Source organism: Rhododendron vialii, chromosome 1a, assembly GCF_030253575.1.
Source record: "Rhododendron vialii isolate Sample 1 chromosome 1a, ASM3025357v1".
In the NCBI taxonomy this organism is placed as follows: domain Eukaryota; kingdom Viridiplantae; phylum Streptophyta; class Magnoliopsida; order Ericales; family Ericaceae; genus Rhododendron; species Rhododendron vialii.
The window spans coordinates 47,314,997-47,333,949 of NC_080557.1; the positions used below are offsets into that span (position 1 = coordinate 47,314,997).

Consider the following 18,953-nt stretch of genomic DNA (forward strand, 5'->3'; position numbering starts at 1 on the left):
AACTTTCCATTGCGGTTATTGAGATTCATTTAATCGTGTTTGGATCATCAAATTTTAGAGGTTTTTACCGAAGGAAGATTATAACCATTTTTTAGAGTTTGTGAAGAACAACCACACCATACATCACATTGATTGGATATCATCTAATATAATTTTGAAACACATTTATCCGAAAATACATAACTCCTAGTAAAAATGGAATATATTCTTTCAAATTTAAGGGCTATTGGGTTTCTATCTCAGCCTCCAGACCAAACAAATGTGGCAAATGCAGGATTTTACGAACGCCAACACTTGTATGGCTACCATTTCAAATCGATGGCCAGATCCAAGAGTGCTTCCACGAGACGAATGGTCTGTTGCTTCTCTTGTTGCTTTAACCGGATTGCAACAGACTCGGGATCAAGCCCTTGAGCATTTTGTGCTTCTCTTTGTTCAGCTCGAACCTCTCGCAGCAATGCATCAACCTCTCTCACGAAATCAACCCTCAAAAGAATATCATCCTCCTCCTCAAGTGGAGGTCTCAGTGGGCCTTGATGCTGATGGAAATTAGCCAATTCGTTAGAAAATACAAGTCTATCCCATATGACAAGGCTTGCTATTTGAAAAACTACAGTCCCAGAAACGCTTAGACTACCTATATATTCCTTTCCGGCTCAGGTAAAGAAGAAGAGAACAATCAAATATCAAAAACAAAACATCACACTTGGCTATCAAAAACAAAACTACTAGTATTTTTTCAAAACATCCCCATAGATATCGAAAAAACAAAACCTACTGCCAACTGAGGCTATCAAAGTTGACCACTGTTGCAGTCTCTCAACAAGTATATGATTGCGAAAAGGAAAGATCTAACTATTCCTCCATTATGGGAGCTCTTTGTTCAGCTGCAGTTGTGGTTGTCAAGCTTATTTGTGTGCTTGTAAATATGTGTTGTTAGACTTTCTAATATAAATGGATGTCCCGTCCAAAGTAAACTCTTCCGAGATTCGTAAGTAGTAGCCTCCTATCGCCAGAAAAAATTAAAACCAATTTAAAGAAACCAAAAATATTTCTCCCCAAACTGAAGAGTGTGGTGATCATTGGAGATTGAAACCTAAAACCAGCTATTGTCAACAATAGAGAAAATAGCACTAAACTCATCCAAACAACATGAACTTATCTGAGTTATGCAGAATATAAGCTCGTGGCTATGTTGCAATTTGACGCTTGTGTTTGTACCTTATCAATGTCAAAGCCTACTGGGACAAGAATACTGTACGGATCCTCTCGTGGAAAGGTTTCAACCATCCTCTTTCTGCATTCCTTCAGCCATCCTTCTTCATCAAAACCATCATGCAAAATCAAAAGATCATTAAGCAGTCTCATCGCAGGAGGAGCTTCCCGTTTCAGAATTTCAGTCTACAATGTAAAGTAAAGTAAGACTTAGTTTTGTATCCCAGTAAATAGAAATAAGAAGCACGGCATAATCTAAAGGAGACTTGGGGGATTGATAAGGACACAGCAATCAACTCATGCAAATGAGGTAGGCTGGACTTATTTTGCTGGGTAGAACTTATTGGAATTCTGATTGACTAGAAAGGTTGTATTGGAGTACAATAAGCAAGAAATGACCATTTGCTTGAGCTTTCAATAGGTTTCATAATTTCCAATGAATCATGAGAACTCCTAGAATGAATGGACCCCTGTTTACCCCAAGAGGGAACAAGATTTGAACGAACAGAAAAGACTACAAGATGGAAGACAGGTGGACCAGCAGCAGCATAGACTACAAGTGATGTGTAAGGGAAACAAGACAAATTCAAATAAAAGCAGATTATTGCTCACGAAAGAAGTGCCATTCATTATGCAGGCTATACGCTGAATGTGATCTGAGATCCATTCGAGGCTATAGATCAAAAAAGATGACTAGTGTGCATACCTCAATTCGCCTGTACAAGAGATCAAGACTTCTAATAGCATCCTTCTCGTCCTGAAAATGATAAGGAATACGTAAACAAGAGAGACAGAGAGGCCTAGCTGGTATTTCTAGGAAAAGTAGAACTGGCAATGGTTTCACTAACTCCCCCGTTCTAATTCTTTTTACTCATTATTCCTGTAGTAACACATGCAAAGACTAAGGAGCCAGAGAAGCAAACCAATCCATGTTCTAGAAGCATCTCATAAATTGTTATGAGTTGTGTCTTCATTTTGAATTTGGATCATTGCCAACAGAATGCATCTATAACCGGCAGAGACAGAAAGATCATAGCTATACTGTTGAATCCATCTTAACATGTACTATAAGTCTATAACTAAAGAAATCGTTGTGCATATAATAGCATCACCTCAGAAAAAAAGTCAATCAGCCAGATGGATAAAGTAGCAAAAACTCAAACGTACATCACGTCGTGCAAGATCAAGGCGATTCCATATGACCATCAGAACAAGTTCAGTTAGTTCACCCCTCTCAGCAGCTTCCTCAATTTTCTGCAGACCAGTGAAACAATCATCATAACCATCAAATTTTGACCTGAAAGATTAATACCCTTGTCGGGATGACAGAGAAAGACACCATGGGATGTTGCCACTGTACCAAAGGTACTCCTTTTGAAGGGAGCTTTATACAGCTATGAATTTGCAGTAACTCTGCTTACATTCAAAATACTGTAAGTTACAGAAACTTAAAGGGCAAGGATGCAAAATTTGAGGAGAAGCATAGCACTTTCATTTCTTAACAGAAGTGCATCATCGTTCATCTCCATGTCGGAAAAAATACTCCCAAATGTTTTTCTTATGTATTGAACAACCACTGCTAAATTTAATATGGAGTATGCGAACAATAACTAAACACTTCAACACCAAACCCGATACAGCTTCAACAAGCATCTATCTTGCTTTGGAAACCAGAATTTACAAAACAACTACCATATAGGCTTTCTACTGTGGATACTAAGTTACTAACCTAATGCTATGCCTATTGCCACGCCTGCAATATATTTGATAGGATTAGCGGGGATCAATCACCAGACTATGGCACCTCAAATGCTGTTGTGGTTGGAAAATATGAGGCCACTCACACGAAACATTTTCTTCACTGTATTCAGAGATTACCTCTTCCACTTCTTCAGCAGATTTGAGAAGGCTTGAAACCAGTTGCCTTGCCTGTCGAAGGTCATCTTCCGGATAGTCTTTCAACCGCATACCAATTTCACGATATTCATCAACCTTTCTTTCCTCCTCCTCATCTTCCACTTGACGTTGTTGATGTAACTTCTTTGTTTTTTCGCGTTGTTGGGCTTGCCATTCCTAGTCTAACAAGGATTAGAACCAGCTTTCACAGTATGCATCACCAAAATATCATTGAAGAATTTCAAACAACTATTAAAAATTTTGCAAACTTAGGTTTCGACATGAAGCCACAAATGTATTTGTATTAAAGTGAGCACTGTCCTTTTTTTCCTGATTCAAGGACCACCGTCCATCTAAAGGATGAAAAAGGGTAAAGAATTGACCGACGAGAACATCAAATGAGCACGGGAATGTGCTCACATCAACTGAGCAATTTAGGACTTAGAATCTGTAGAGACTTGGGGAAACTCACATTAATCAAACTAAATTGATCAGTTGCACATGGTTTGGGTGGCTCAGCTTGAAGATTATAAGTTCACTCTCTTAAGCCAAAATCCAGCAGAGTAAAAGAATCCCCAAAATAGACGCCGCCGACAATGCAATACCCAAGCACAGAGAAAAGTACAAAAGACTCATTCTTTGGATTCCAATTTTTCATTTTACGCCAAAAACCACTAGAGTAATGAATACCCAAGGTAGCTAACAATCACCCAATCCTCAAGCAGAGAGCAAAATATGAAAAGTGAAAAATCATGTGCAAAGAAAAGGAGGTCTGCATACTGAATACTTGGCAATTCCAACAAGTCCGTTCTATGCTATTGTACACAAATCTTAAAGTACAATGGTGATAGGCTTCTGCATACTAAATGGGTGAACATATTCTCCGTAACCAATTCTGCAAATGCATAATCTTGTACCAAATGAAAAATCTTAATGCGAATAAAGATAAAACTACATACATCATCGTAAAACTCTTTTGGGAGGCTGTGTAGGTCTTGTTCTTCTGTCTTCTTGGTCCTACGCAAAGCTGCTCCCAAAACCCACAAAGAATTAGACGTAAATTTTCGAGAAACCCAATTCAGTTGACAGACATGATGGGTATAGGGGTACTGACCTGCGGCTGCGGTGGGACGAGACTTGGTCTTGAAAAGAGAAGTGCTTATTAGAGCTACTGAAGTACTTGAAAGAGTTGAGGAGTTGAGGGTTGCTGGTGGTGGTGGTGGCACACGAGAAGTCAGCTGGAACGCCAGTGCCACCATTTTTGGGGCATAAGCTTTAGACACGGTTCTCTCTACAAGGTGAGAGGAGACAGCAAAAGAAAAAGAAAAAAGAGAAAAATCGTCTTGACCCATGAGTTCATTGAGTTGCACATTGGATAAATTGATGACTAAAAGTTTTGGATTTATTGCTTCTTCTACTTTGTTTTTTGGTTTTTATACTCCTCCTAAAAGTTGGATCTCTGTTTGGAACATATGAAAAAGAAAAGAAAGGAAAGGCTGCTGATTTTGTCACTTCCTCTTTTGTTCACACAACTCCTCTGCAAGTGTATTTTTGCACAAAAAATACATTTATAGGGGAATGGTGTTAACAAAAAAGGAAGTGGCAAAATCATTTTCCAAAAAAAAATGTGAGAAAAAAGAAAGAAAAAATTTACTATTTTTAAAATTTAAAATTATTATTTTCTTCTCTCTTTCTCTCCCAACCAAACAATAGGAGGAAAAAAAATTTAGATTTTTTTTTTCTTTTCCGTTCCGTATGTTCCAAACAGAGCCGAACCTTTTATCAATTGATTTCCTTATCAATAGATGGTTTCACCAGGTATCTTTTTATTTGAACGAAAAATGTGATCAATATAGAAAGAAAACAGGAAAGCAAATATCAAGGTGGCCGGGGGAATCCATTGCCTTCTTCCAAGGACTTCAGAAGGCAGAAATTTCTTATCCAAAATCGGTTGGAAAAAAAAACTGATTTGTTGGGTGAATCATACAAGAAAAAGAGTCTATCACTGAACTGTCCAGAGATAGGCACCATCTATTCTCATGCATTTTATCGAGATTCAAACTTTCGTTATGTGTCAGAGTCATGGACCGAATTCAATTTAGTGGGTTCTTTCATTCACATTGTTTCCATCAAGAACGTTTTATAAAATTCTTTAACCCCTGAATTTTGAGTATTCTACTGTCATGCAATTCACAAGGTTCAACAAAACAATTGAATTGATATCTTGGTGGCGTTCCTTATCTATTCTATCGTATTAACAATCGAAATATGGTCGAAAGAAAAAATATCTATTTGTCTGGTTAATGAATCTCTTTCTATTGTAATTGTTCTGTACCTATCAGACGAAATATGCAATTTGGATATGCTATTGAGTAGTGATGAGGGTCCCGCTGATGGGTTCAAATCAATATTACTAAAATTAACATTAGTATTGACTTTCGTCGACAAAAACAAAAACAAAAAAGTAAAAAATTAAATAAAAAATTTCCCGGAAAATTAAAAAGCCTCAGTAAAATTAAATGGTTAGTCTTTCAAGATCACAGTATATAATCCCAAAGTTCTTTCTTCATTTCCCATAATAAAAGTAGAGGTAGGTAAGAGAATTAATGCACTCATAACAAATTATCTGAGGGCACTCATTAACCAATAACCCTTCTTTTATTTCCCTCCATTTCCCACCAATTTTTGCCTTTTCATCTTCCATTGCATTCATACTTAAAATGCACATGAAATTACTCTCTCAGATTTCTTCAGGTTAACCTTTCTCATTTTCTTTCTACATTATTAGCCTTTTCCTTCATGTAAACTTTATGCTAAGAGTGATTATTAATGCCTTCTGCAGCTCAAAAAGGTGAGGGTGTTTTATAATTTGATTTACCATTAACTTTTCAGGTATCTTGAAAATGCAATTAATAGTAATTTTGTTTTTTTTTTCTTGGATTTTTTTTTTTTTTTTTTTGTAGCGTTATGACCTCAATGGATGGAGATCTAATTGCAAGTGAGATTCAAAAATCCATTTCAAATTGTCTCGACTTAAACGAGTTACCACAGGAAGGTATTTTTTTTTTTCCCTCTTTTGTAATATGGATTTTGGTTAGTAGGATAATGATATGGTTGGAATGAGTATCTATTCCTCAGATGATATGGGAGTTGTGGAAGTCTCTAAAGCTGAAAAGTCGAAAGGCAACAAGACTGAGCCTTTTGTTGGTCAATGTTTTCGAAGTGAAGAAGAGGCTTTCATCTTCTACAAAGCTTATGCGGATCGACATGGTTTTTCAGTTCGAAAAGGTCGGTTTGTCAACAGGAACGGAGAAATCGCAAGGCGTGATTTCTTTTGTCATCGAGAAGGTAAGCAACCGATAAAAATTCTGAAACCGTCGTTGCAGCAGCGGAACAGGAAGTCCTCAAAATGCGAATGCAAAGCTCATTTAAGAATAGCATTGCGGAAGTCATGTAACGTTCTTCCTAAAGAGTGGCATGTCACGAAGTTCATTGCTGATCACAACCATGACTTGTTGTCCCCTTCGTAAGTACAATGATTGACTGATTTCGGGATTAACTTCCGTGCATATCAACAATAATTTTCCGGGACTCCAAACTTAACAACCGAGCAAACTTTTGATAGCCCTCAGGGTGTTTTTACGGCCAATAAATATTCAATTGAGCTCGGAAATGTGGAAAATTCCTTGCTATCAAATTCTCACTCGACCAATCCCTTGCCGTTCACTTGGACTGGAGTTTCAGCAAACTAGAATTACAGATGCTATCAGCTTTAGTAGGTAAGAACCAGTGCAACTTGAAAAATGCCAGCAATTTAGGTTTTCCCAAAAACAAAAGACCTAAACGATAACAAACAGGCATTTGTCAAAGTTCCAAACGAGCATATATACAAATTACAGAGACTACATCAATTATTCCTCTATTTGATCTGCTTCAACTGTACATAAGTGATAATTATACAAAATCCCGTACTAAATCAAGATTTTCCAGGGGAGCAGGCATCAATATAGCTAACCTAGCAAGTTACCCAAAATTTTCAAATCACCAGCTAAGTACTATCTATGTATGACAAAATTCAAAAAGATTCACTTTCAATGATCAATTCAGCAGCTGCACCCATTGTACCAACCCCACTAATGCCAAGAAGGGCCAGAGCCAATTCTTCCTCGTTCCACAAACACAACCCCTTGCTCAGTCTCTTCAATACGCTCACGTCCACTTCCAACATCCACATCGGCGTACACCCGACCATCAAGCTAACAAAACCCGACACATAAGCCCGCCATGTCACGCAGTCACAACCCAGCGATATTTTCCCATCAAGCGCGCTCGCTAGGAATTCCAAGTGGGCCCCAAGAACATTCCTCCGCCTCTTAGATGACGGCGATGACGAGTCCACTCCCCAAGCAAATGTACCCGAAAGCACTGCAAAGTATGCAAGAGCACAGCCACTAAGCATAGGAACCATCCCACCGGATTCCGTTCCATCAGGGTCTGATTTGTGAACTGATATGAACCAAGAAGGCAAAGTTTCCTTAATTAACGCTTGAACCAAGTTTAATCCTCCAGTTATCCAAACTAAAGAAGCTCCTAGGGTTGCTGCGAGCTTGACACGTGTCATGGCCGTAGCAAGAGAAACCTGGCCATACCTCATCCCATTCTTAGTCCTCTTAGAGGGCCCCATTTTGTCTCTACAACCGAAACTTGCAATATCTTTAACAGAGCGCATTAGGAGGAAAACAATTTCCTCTGACATGAACATGATGTTTCTGACAGCCCGGTGGACTCGTAAGTAGAGTATTCCAGGAGCCACCGGAGAAATCCCGCCAGAGAAATGGAAACCAAATCCATGGCCCAGAAGGGCACCCACAGCACCATTGCTAGAGGTGAGAGTGGGGGTTAGACCCAGAGTGCAAGAGAAGCATTGTCTTAGGAGCTGATCTACAGCATCGCTGTTGTGGTGGAAGACAGTACGGGAAGCTGAGAAAATAAGGAAGTCGCTCCAACGCTTTACTTTCTGAGCCCACAAGGAGGCTATAATCGGCAAACATGGCCATGGGCAACCAGCTGCAAGGTTGTCCAAAGCTGGGCCGATCAGAAATAGTAATCGCTCGCTGGCCCTGTCTAATTTGTAGGTTATTGTTAGGCTTATAAGCGCAGCCAAGGGTAAAGGCAGCGTAGCTTGAGAGCTTCCTCCTGCAACCACACAAGTTTTACTTAATCTACAACTATCATGATAATTTAAGTCAGAAGTGCCAGTTTCTTAGCATACGTATATTTCCAGTTTCAACTTCCTGCATTTAACATATATAACTGTTTGATTACAGTTCCCAGAAGAAAATTAAATTTTGAAACTTTTCACATGTTACTCATTTTTTTAGAGGAGCGATTTGGAAGAAGTTAAATTTGTTTATTTTGAAATCTCTTTCGAAAACTAGATTTATTGCAAAAAAATCCTGAAAACAAGTTGATATCCTTCTACCAAATGAGTTTACTAAATATTCTGAAAATACTAATTTTGAAACAGAAACCAATAGGAAGCATTATATCTCTAAACTATTCACCTGAAAAGAACTGTTTCAATTTTATTGATCCACACGAATTTCGAGTATTGAGGGCGTCAATAACAGCAAATACTACTAGAAGATACCTGCAACGAGACTTGGAACATCAACACCAATGCCAGCCAAGATTTTTTTAATCTGTTGCTCGACAATGGCTAAATTTGCTCCAGGGCTTGGCCAATCAGTACCATTCATTGAAGCAGGCTTCCAAATACCCCGAGTTACTTCAGCAGAAAAGTAACTTACAATGGTAGCCATGGATGCAGGAAGAAAATCAGCAAGATCTTTGAGACCTGAGATAGAGACGTAGAACCGGTAAAATTCCTCAACACTATTGAGTAACTAGTAGACGTAACCAGTAAAATTATACTTACTTGGAAAATATATCCTAAACGACACAAACTCGCAGCAACCATATCAGCTAGCTAACCTGAGGATTACTCCTCGACCCAAAAGCGGGAGCTGCGGGAGGAAAAAATGGTATACTCGTAGACTCATAGAAAATCTGCCTTAATACTCGGTAGGCGGTACTCAAGGCTCCCCCTCTTGCAGATTGAACAAATACTATAGATCGAGCAGTTTACAATCTCTTGTATGCAGACAATTTAACACCCACTTTCTAAATAAATAGGGAGAAATCCTTTTTTCAATAAAAAAATGAGTATGAAAATAGGGAGAAACATATCACTCATACATTTGAAGGCCAGCACAAATACTACCCCTTGTCCTGAGGACTCTAGCTTGGTCCTATGACATATTATTATCATTGACAACTAGAAAATGAACCCGTCAAAACAAAATATTGTCACGCAATCAAGACAAACGAGTAACTTCGCTTTATGCAGTGTCAGCAGAGTTGCAGATTGTTTGTAAGTGAAATACATATTTAAGGATATTGAGTAAACAAACAAACACCTTCAAACTTCAAAAAAGAAAAAAAGAACACCTTTAAAGAAACACCTCTGATATCAATCAAAAGTTTCAAAAAAACAGTTTTTCTTCACCTCCACCACGAAAGAGGTAAGGTTTCACTGTTTTATTAGTGAAAAATTGCAAAACCAGAGAGTCAAACTGAAGAAGGTTGGACTAACCTGTCGCAAGTTCGCGAGGAGACAACCTCCCATGGGCACACGCACTCAAAGCAGCATCAAGCACAAAGGGAACAGCTTCCATAAGGTCCCAAGCTGGTAATTTTAGTTGACGAGAGGCATCTTCCAACGCAGACCCAGATGAATTACTGCTACCAGAAGTTGTAGAAGTCTGAGGTTGACCACCTCTATTCACTTTTCTAAACATCATGTTCAAAAGCCCATCCACAATCTGATGAACAGAACTCCCATGTACGAGACAAGGGAGGGTTGAAGTTATGCATTCTTGATGCTGCCTGTACCAGCGTTTCAATTTAGGAAAGGATTCCATATATATGGGTTCTGACGGAGATGGGCTTGCAAATTTTGACAGCCTTTTGCTTTTAAGTTGATCCTTAGGTGTGGTTGCGTAAGATGCTAGCTGGGAGTTGCGAACTAATAACAGGTACTCTGGAGTTAATTTGGATCCCATGGGAGCCACATCTCCCGTAACGTGTTCTAGAGGAGGACGATCAAACCTCCATAGTTTCAGCAGAAGAGTAAATGCATTGGAGAACACAACGTGGGAAGATATTTCTTCCCCTGTCGGAAGAGTCCATGATGCCTTGGGCGAACATGATCCGAAGACCTCACAGATGGGCATCAATTTGCCCGCAAGTTGGGGAACCTAGAAGGCAATAATAACATCAGATTAATGCAAAAGATGATCTCCGTGAGAGTTTTCCACTATGTACAGTACAGAATTCATTCTCTCTATGTCGTTCAGAAGCTGAATAGAATGCCTCCAATGTTTCTGACAATGCCACAAATCTATATGCACAAATCATGATATAGTGTCAGGAACTTCTCAATCCATGTATGAGGAGACGCACATTTCATGTTCAGCTTCTTTTTGGTGCACAATTGTCTTCTGTGACAAGTAATCAAAACCCATGCTCTATCCTTTGAAGTATATCAAGGGGTAGGGCTTTTGTTTAATTCTTGGCCTACTCTCACCGCGAGAAAGATTAAAAAAAAACACTGCATACTGGACTTTGTATATTTCGTTGACTTCTAAACAAACATATCTAGCTAAAATTCAGAAGGAAGAATGGTTGCTGAAGTTCAACCTACCATGCCATGTAAATTAAAAATCTGAATACAATCAGAAGATGATATCCCGACAAGGAGAACATCCAGAAACAGAGCATAAGCTCTCAAATGGCTCTCAACCCCAGAATAATCTGCAGGAACTATGAGTGATAGCAACTTTGTTATCAAAAGAACAGTATGTTCCTGCAAACATAGAACAAACTGTAATTTCAACAAAAGCAGAAAAGGGGAAACGTAGTAATCTACTGTCACGTGATACTTTAGAGCGATTCCAACATCATTCACCACCTTACCTGTATGTTCCAACCACGAATCAGAGACGCCCCACATAGGATTGTTGCAGCAGATAACTTCTCATCATCTGAACCACCAACAGCGATCTCATATATTTTCTCTATCTCTGCTAAGCTTCCATATAATGCATGAGTGAAAATTCAGTTGGCTTGCCAGTGGTAAATTAAGAAAAAAGAGCATCTGATATACCTGGCTTCAGGAAAGAAAAGGGTTTTACTGAAGACCAGGCTATAGCTACCACACAACATGCAAGTTACCTCTAATCAGTTTCCACTTTCACATAGGTTACCGAACGAGGAAAAAATTTCCAAGTGAAAAGAAAATGATTATCAAGTCGATGCTATACTACTAACAGATGGCAACTCGACATGACATATTTGAATGCACAACGAACTTAGTAATTTGACATTCCCACAACAAACACAAATTTAAAGAAGCACATACAATAAGAACCTACTCCTACATGACAGTGTTCCTACCTAAATAAAGGCTTTATGAGATTTCATCTTTCCTAAACCATCCTGCTGCAGAATCATTATAGCATCATAGGAAGAATTAACCCACAATTAGAAATGAAAATAAAATGGAATTATTGGATAATCTAGCAGAAATAAACCTAAACAACAGGAAACTTCCTTGAATTTAATTTCTCTGAATCAAATCATGTGTAGACAAACAATCAATGAACTTTCAGGTCCTCCAGATTTCAAATTCATGAGAACATCTCGTACCAAAAAAATGGTGTAGGTGTTGCAGTGGGAAAGATAGTTAAAGGTATCAGTTCTATTTGGAGTACCACTGCTACTACTACTACCATCTGGGCTAGGAAAGGAAGTGGGGCTAGAAAAAGATTCTTTAGAAATTAAAATAGTGTCAGCATACCTTGACGCTGGAGTTGAAACCAAGGCATTCACCATCACAGGTGTTAGAGGGGACCCCTTCAGCAATGATGACCAACCAGGCATGTGACCAGAAACGCTTCGAGGTACTTGGTTGCAGCGACCTTTTACATAACCAGGCCATAAATATGCTGATGTGTCCAAAAGACCTCGAGCAATACAAGCCTCGACAATTAGATGCCTCAAGTTTCCAGCTGTAAGAAAAAACTAATTAGAAGTTCCTGGATGGTCCTTAAAGATGAAAACCAATGGCTAAGAAAAACATAGATTGAGGTATAAAGATGAATATATAATATGAATTAGTTCAATGCGAAAAAGGACCTATTGAAGAGAACTAGGAAGATAATGAGCAGTCATCAAAAAAGTAAAAGTTTAACATCTTTTTGTCTCTTTCATCCTCAGTAAGTAAAGAATCTCAGATATACACAATTGAAAAAAACAAGGGAACTATCCCTTTTTCCGCCTTTTTTCTTTTTCGTTTGGTTTCATACTATTACTAAATGTAAAGCTGGATAAATATGCTCAAGCAGGAGAAACACTACTCTGCAGAACCAACATAATCTGTCAATTGCTCAGTTACTTTCAGAACCAAAACTGTAAAATAAAAATGCATTCTAATTCAAGTAGACTTCTATGACAATAAAATCTCAAGTACCAACAAGAAAGGATATCCCTCAAAGAAGGCACAAATTGCACATCTACGACTGTCTCTCTCCATCAAGAAAACTTTCAACGTATCAGTTTTCAAAAGCTAATAAAATGTTGTCCATTCCGGACCAACTTAAGCTCAAAGGCAACAAGTGATCGATCATGGTATCAGAACTTCAATTCCAGTATGTTTAACTCCAGTGGCATGTGATTGTCCAAGATAATGTTTGTTTCTCCAACTCCAAAATAATATTTTTTAGTGTGCACTCTGTTTTAAATGTGCATTTTTGCAGCTTGTTCAGTTCATCATAGTCAAATGTTAATCTACCCTTATCATCTACAAGTGGGGATCAGCTAAAAGGGGGCAGAGTGGAGCTTCACAAACAATTAAACACTGTTGGACTCATTCGTAAGAGTCCAACCTTTTGAGGCAACTGACAATCTAACCAATTTTCTTAATGGAATATAAGTGTATACTCACTACAATTTCCTGGCATGTCATTAAAACTCGCACCATCGAGGTATCCACTCCCGACTGCTACACCAGAAAGAAACATCATTGCTTTGGCAGCAGCCTGATTGGCTACTGGAATTACAGGCAAGGGTGGAGTCAACAAGCTTTCATAATCATCCAATTGCTGCAGGCTAGAAACTAAATCCCTGCGACACCTTCCTGAGAGATTCTTTTTCCTTTGACTGGTGACTCTGACCTCAGCTTCATTTATCAGGGCAGTCTCCTCCTCCTCAATAATATTCAAAATTACAAGCGGTATGACCGACAATAATATGCACAAGCACGTATCTAGACGAGGCACAGGATCTTCACTGGGATCCCTTTCCTAAAAAGAACCAAGAACAACATTAGAACTAATCATGAATGTGAGCAGCAGAAACCAAAATTATAAATCAGACATCTCTTCAATGGATTCTACTTGAGAGTAAACATTGTGTTCATAACCTCCAGTATCCCATAGTGTTCTTCTCAGATCAATATTAGTACTAGAAAATATACTTTGGCATATGCCAATTTTCAATTCTGAAGCATTCTCATACCCTAAAAAAATGGTCTAACATGAAGGCACTACTCTTAGTTCAAAAGATTTTCTCAATCCTAGTCAAACTCAAAATGGAAGCAACAAGTTACATGACCAACCCAAATTGATCAGAAAGAATGCTATAGGTCAAAAAACGGAAAAAAAGTAACACAGTTTCTGTAAAATTTGAGATCTTTTGCAGACTTCAAAGTGAAGTGGGAAGTGTTTTTTCAATCAAAGTTCGTCACACACCTTCAGTATCTTATCAAGCACAAGTATTTCAACTTTAGTACAAGGATTACTTGGATGTAGTTTTCACGAGTTCTTACCCTTTGAACGAGCCGTAGAACCGAAATCCATAGGCCAATAAATGCATCCTGCCAAGAAGTTTGATTCACAGCTTGAAGAGCCTTTGCTAAACCTGCAACAATAATCTACTTTATTGGTTTTTTAGGTCGAAAAGTTGCATTCATGTTTTTTTATTTGGGCATAAAAGTGCAAGAAATGACTTGTACCAGTGAGAATTTCAACGGCACCTGTAGCCGTCACTTGTGATCCATCCATACTGTCTTCCAGAAACAGGTCAAAAGGCAGCCAAAGTGCAGATTGACTAGTTCCATGGCATTGACCAGCAGAAGATAAAAGTGACCCAGCTATCACTGCATGAAACTGTTTCTGGGAACTTGTTTTGCATTCACGGGACAAGACTCTGCGTTTATCTGATGTTAACTGCAGAAGAGCATCAGGAGAAATATGTTTTGAATTTCTCAATGCTGATGAGTTTGCAGCAAGCAGTTGCACGTGCTGAATGAAACATCCCCAGTGTGAGGACCTAAGAAGGGAAAGAAGGTACACCAAATTAGCTTCTTTCTTATCAGATGATGAAATTACTACAGCAACCCACTCAATGAAGATGAACCACAGTGCAGGTCAAAATGAGAACGAACAGAAAGAATTGCTAGTGTTTCACTCGCCAAACAGGAAGACATGTAATGACAAATGTACAAGCAGCTCAAAAGAACATAAGCATCCACAATTCTTACATGTTTCGTCGTGCCAAGTAAAGAATCCTTGAAGTCACTTTATCTCTGAAAAATTCTCCAATTATCTCAACAGCCATGACAGTATTTGTTTTGTGCATTCCCTCGTGATGTTCCATTCTCTTGTCATCAAAGATATCATGACCATCTACATCCATATCTTGCGTCCCGGTTGACCACCTAGACTTCTTTTCCGGTGTAAGTTCCAGCAACCCTTCATCTTCTAGTGATGCATCAAGTAACTGCCATACAGTTGAAAAGACATATTCAACTACTAGCACCCCAGGTTCATACACCTGAAGGGAAAATATCTGGGAAAGATGAAGAATGTCATCTATTGAATGCATGGTCCTGCAAATCCATGGAAAGTATGTTACTAGTGTCGCATTCCAACACTTGATTAGAACTAACGAAATCCATTTATTAGAAAATAACCACCAACAGAAATGACCACAGATTACATGGATGGAGGTAGGTAGATTCTAAGGTTACACGGTCAAAAAGTTCATTGTATCATGAGACTGGCCACTGGAGGTTGGCCTAGTCGTTAACTTCAGGGGCCCCGGTTTGTCACTCTCGGCCTCAATTGAATTTCCTTGAAGGTCAGTTTAAATTCTTTTCAAGTGTTCCTCACTCGAGCAATGTTGCGATAGGAATGGCTAGAGAAAGATCAAATGCCCAACCATAATACAGTTTCAATTTGATCCTCATGATGACAATAGATACAACATTAACAAGATAGCCTTTGAAAGTAATGGTAGAGCAGGTAGCAATAAAATTGATGGACATATATTCTTCAAGAAACTAACACAATGCGTGAACAAACGAAACAATGTTGGAGATGTAAGATATGCGAAAGTGTCAAACAAATAGAAACTAAATATCAAACTGAACTTACTTTTCAAAGTTCGAATATTTAGTCTGAGAACTTACTTTTCATAATTTGAATACTTAATTTGAGATGCAAATGAAAAGGCATGTCTCTTAAGGAGCTCCATATAAAGTCTGTAAGCTGCAGGCTGGGACCGTCGACTTGGAATGACCCTATAATGAGGAAAAACAAGTGTCAATCTTCGCGATAAATGATTTAAAGATATAAAAATGCAATATCCAAAGCAATATCATTCTTTGTGGAAAGCATAGTACAGCTTCTAATGACTCAAAGGTTCAAAAGAAGGAAGTGGGCCCTAAATCACCCTAGCAAGGAGGATCCAAGCAAACAACCAAAACCATAACCAGGGTCCAGACCTAATCCCCAACTTTGGGTCATCTTAGTCACATTTCCCACTTGTCTGACTGTTGTTGAGCATTTTTTGGATGAAATGTGGCACCACTTATGATTGGACACCAAGCCCAGGGTAGCTTAGAGTCTTTCCATGACCCACATAAAGGCAACAATCATGTGGCACAATAAAATATTCTAAGTACGAAGAAAAATTGAAACACAGCAAGCTGGGAGGAATCATACAGGATTCATTTACCAGGTCAACAATGTGGCTTTGGATGAATATTGATGGAATTGTCAGTTAGGATCCTCATGGACTGTCAATTTACTATACATATCAACCGTGGCCTAGGAGATGCAAGACTAAAACAAAAACAGAGAAGGAAATTGACTGACATTATTAACCAGGACACAAAATACTTGAAACTAGGACCAATATGGCTATAAACGATAGCTCCACAGTCCAACCAGATTACACATCAACATTCAAATCAATAGAACAGTGAAGCAAAACAACAATCAGCCAAATGGTTGCTTAGGGCTATTGGAAAGTTTCACTGGTCCATTGCGGACTGCTTATCAAATAAAGGAATTCATTGCGAAATTCATTTATCAACTGCATGGGAGCATAGCTCTACTCAGTGTCAGACTATTATTCAGACCCTAAACCAATGGGGGTCGAGCACTGGTATATGAGCTAGGTCAATTCTTGCTTGGACCATAGAGCTAAATCTGTTGTAGTTGGAAAGATTGTGTGCGTATCGAATCATCGAGTATCAAACTCTCTATACTGAATTGCTTCAACAATTGCATTGACCAAATTTATAAACCTGGCAGCTTTTCATTGAAATCTTGAATTTATGCTATTGAGCGCTGTGCCGGGTATTGAGCTTATTTCCTTGATTTTTTAGATAAAACGATGGTGGGAGGCCTACTAGTTCATTGGGTTGTTGCTTAAATTATGAACAGGATCTTTCACTTGCAGGTTACCCTACAAAATGCATAACTAACTTCAATTTCCTCATCATTTTCTTCTTTCCACCATTCCCAACTTGAAATGGAGCTAAATATTTCCATAATGAAGCGTTCCCATCACTACAATATCTTTTGATTAAATTGCAGATAGTAGATGATTCCACTGAACGCAGTTCAAAGACAAAAAAAGGACTGCATAATTTCTCCAACATCGGCCCTGTGTTCGGCCCAAAAGAGTTTCGTACTCTGTAGTGCTCATTAAATATACGTGTATCAAATCAACTTTATTCAAAATGAGCTCATCAAATGAGAAAAAAATGATTGTACGAGCATAATTAATACTCCCGCCACTAAAAACGCCAAAAGAAAAAAAAAAGGTGATTTTTAAGTGGTTGCTTCAAAAAATTTCTAATGGAGCATAATTTTGGAGAAAATATTTTGTTTTTCGAAGTTGACTTTATCTTTTTATCCTTTTGCTCGTGAAATCCATAAATTTTTAAAGTTCGCCTTGGGTGCCCAAAACATCAGGGCCGGCCCTGCTAACACCTCTTTTGCGTGTCTACGCTTCTCTGCTTCACCATCATACTTACAGTTAAACAAATATAAAGCCCTAAACCCCAAGGGTTGGCCAAGTGGTCTTGGCCTGAGACTTACGGGTTTGCTCACTCCCGAGGGACCTCAGGTTTGATTCTCCCCACAAACAACTCTTAAACTGTGAAATGGATGTGGGAGAGGCTGCAAGGATTAGTCCAAGATGCGCGCAAGCTGGCCCGGGACACCATGCATTACCCAAAAAGAAAAAAGCCCTAAAAAGTACTAACTGATAAAAACTTAGAAATCATTTACCGTGTAGAAAGAAGAGCGAGAACGAGCACCGGCGGCACCATCTTCATGAACAAGGCCTTCTCGAGAAACTTCCACATTATCGGGACGTTATTCTCCCAGCATATGTAAGACACCAGCAACTCTGCGAGCTCCGTCGACGGTAACCGAACTCCGGCGGAGTTGAGGCTGGATGAGAGATGAATTGCCCAAACCATGGGGTCGCCGCCCCTGTCCTGAGCCAACTTGGTCAGTTCGACGACGCCGTCCCATACGCTCTGATTGTGTACGGTCATCGCCATGGTCAAAGGCCGATCGGTCTTGCAATCGTTCATGAGAGAGAAGGGGAGGCGGGGGGGGTTTGTATTTGGGGCGGAAGTCAATAGGTTGACGCGTCTCTTAGCGCACCTGGGCCCAACTGGTTGTAGATTTTACTACCTTGCAAGAGCAAGTCTCGGGTTTGAATCTACAGAAAGACATCGAACCCGTTTGAATAGTCTGGTTGTAACTCTTGCCTTGGAAGGGAAAGGCGAGGTTCGAATCTATAGATGCATCCAATCTATTTTGATTGTCTTGTTGTACCTCTTGCTTTAAAAGTGAAGGTCTGGGTTTAAATTTGTAAAAAAATACATCGAATCCGTTTTGATTGTCCGGTTGTAAAGCCATTTACAGTGACATAATTAAAAGTAAATTATTTTTAAAGTTAATAATATTTGGGTAAAAAATAGTTTAACTATTGCTTTACAAGGAGAAGCCTGGGTTCAAGTCTATAGAGAGCCATTGAATCTGCTTTGATTGTCTGGTTGTACGTCTTGGTCTTCCAAAGGAACTTTTGGGGTTCGAGTTCATAGAAAGACGTCCAACCTACTTTGTCGGTAGTACAATATTGGAAGGAAAAAAAAAGAACCAGAAGTCAATGGCTGAGGCGGAGAGTAGAATTTGACCGGTCCAAAGTTCTAGAGAAAGAAAACGATGGTTTGCTTGCACCACATTTTTTAATGCACTTTTTTGTTCTTATTTTTACTAGTATTACCATTGTACATGTTCGATGCACGAAATATAATAAAAAAGTTCATATTATTTTTTTTATTTTCGTGCATCGAATAGTCACAATACCAGTACTAGTTATGTTTTTTCGAATAAATTCGTGAAATTATACAA

The 18,953-nt window shown here is 38.9% G+C and overlaps 2 protein-coding genes across 4 annotated transcripts; both read right to left on the reverse strand.

Moving 5' to 3' along the window:
• Positions 1-119: 119 nt before the first annotated feature.
• On the reverse strand, positions 120-4,479 carry LOC131315580 (protein PALE CRESS, chloroplastic). 2 transcript variants are annotated; one of them, XM_058344725.1, is made up of 7 exons: positions 4,226-4,479; positions 4,071-4,138; positions 3,094-3,288; positions 2,383-2,469; positions 1,922-1,972; positions 1,222-1,401; positions 120-539 (listed from the first exon to the last, which is right to left on the reverse strand). In XM_058344725.1, exons 1-7 carry the CDS (start codon positions 4,461-4,463, stop codon positions 303-305), a joined length of 1,056 nt encoding a protein of 351 aa, XP_058200708.1. In that variant the 5' UTR covers positions 4,464-4,479; the 3' UTR covers positions 120-302. The 2 variants fall into 2 exon arrangements, with proteins under 2 accessions (XP_058200708.1, XP_058200717.1); XM_058344734.1 differs by having other exon boundaries at positions 4,071-4,128; positions 4,222-4,467.
• Positions 4,480-6,971: 2,492 nt separating this feature from the next.
• On the reverse strand, positions 6,972-18,302 carry LOC131318575 (mediator of RNA polymerase II transcription subunit 33A). Of its 2 annotated transcripts, XM_058348455.1 has the most exons (12): positions 17,817-18,302; positions 15,704-15,814; positions 14,774-15,121; positions 14,246-14,562; positions 14,060-14,151; positions 13,178-13,535; positions 12,032-12,242; positions 11,149-11,263; positions 10,877-11,038; positions 9,767-10,430; positions 8,762-8,968; positions 6,972-8,307 (listed from the first exon to the last, which is right to left on the reverse strand). In XM_058348455.1, exons 1-12 carry the CDS (start codon positions 18,125-18,127, stop codon positions 7,187-7,189), a joined length of 4,017 nt encoding a protein of 1,338 aa, XP_058204438.1. In that variant the 5' UTR covers positions 18,128-18,302; the 3' UTR covers positions 6,972-7,186. The 2 variants fall into 2 exon arrangements, with proteins under 2 accessions (XP_058204438.1, XP_058204446.1); XM_058348463.1 differs by lacking the exon at positions 17,817-18,302 and having other exon boundaries at positions 14,774-15,012.
• Positions 18,303-18,953: the final 651 nt, after the last annotated feature.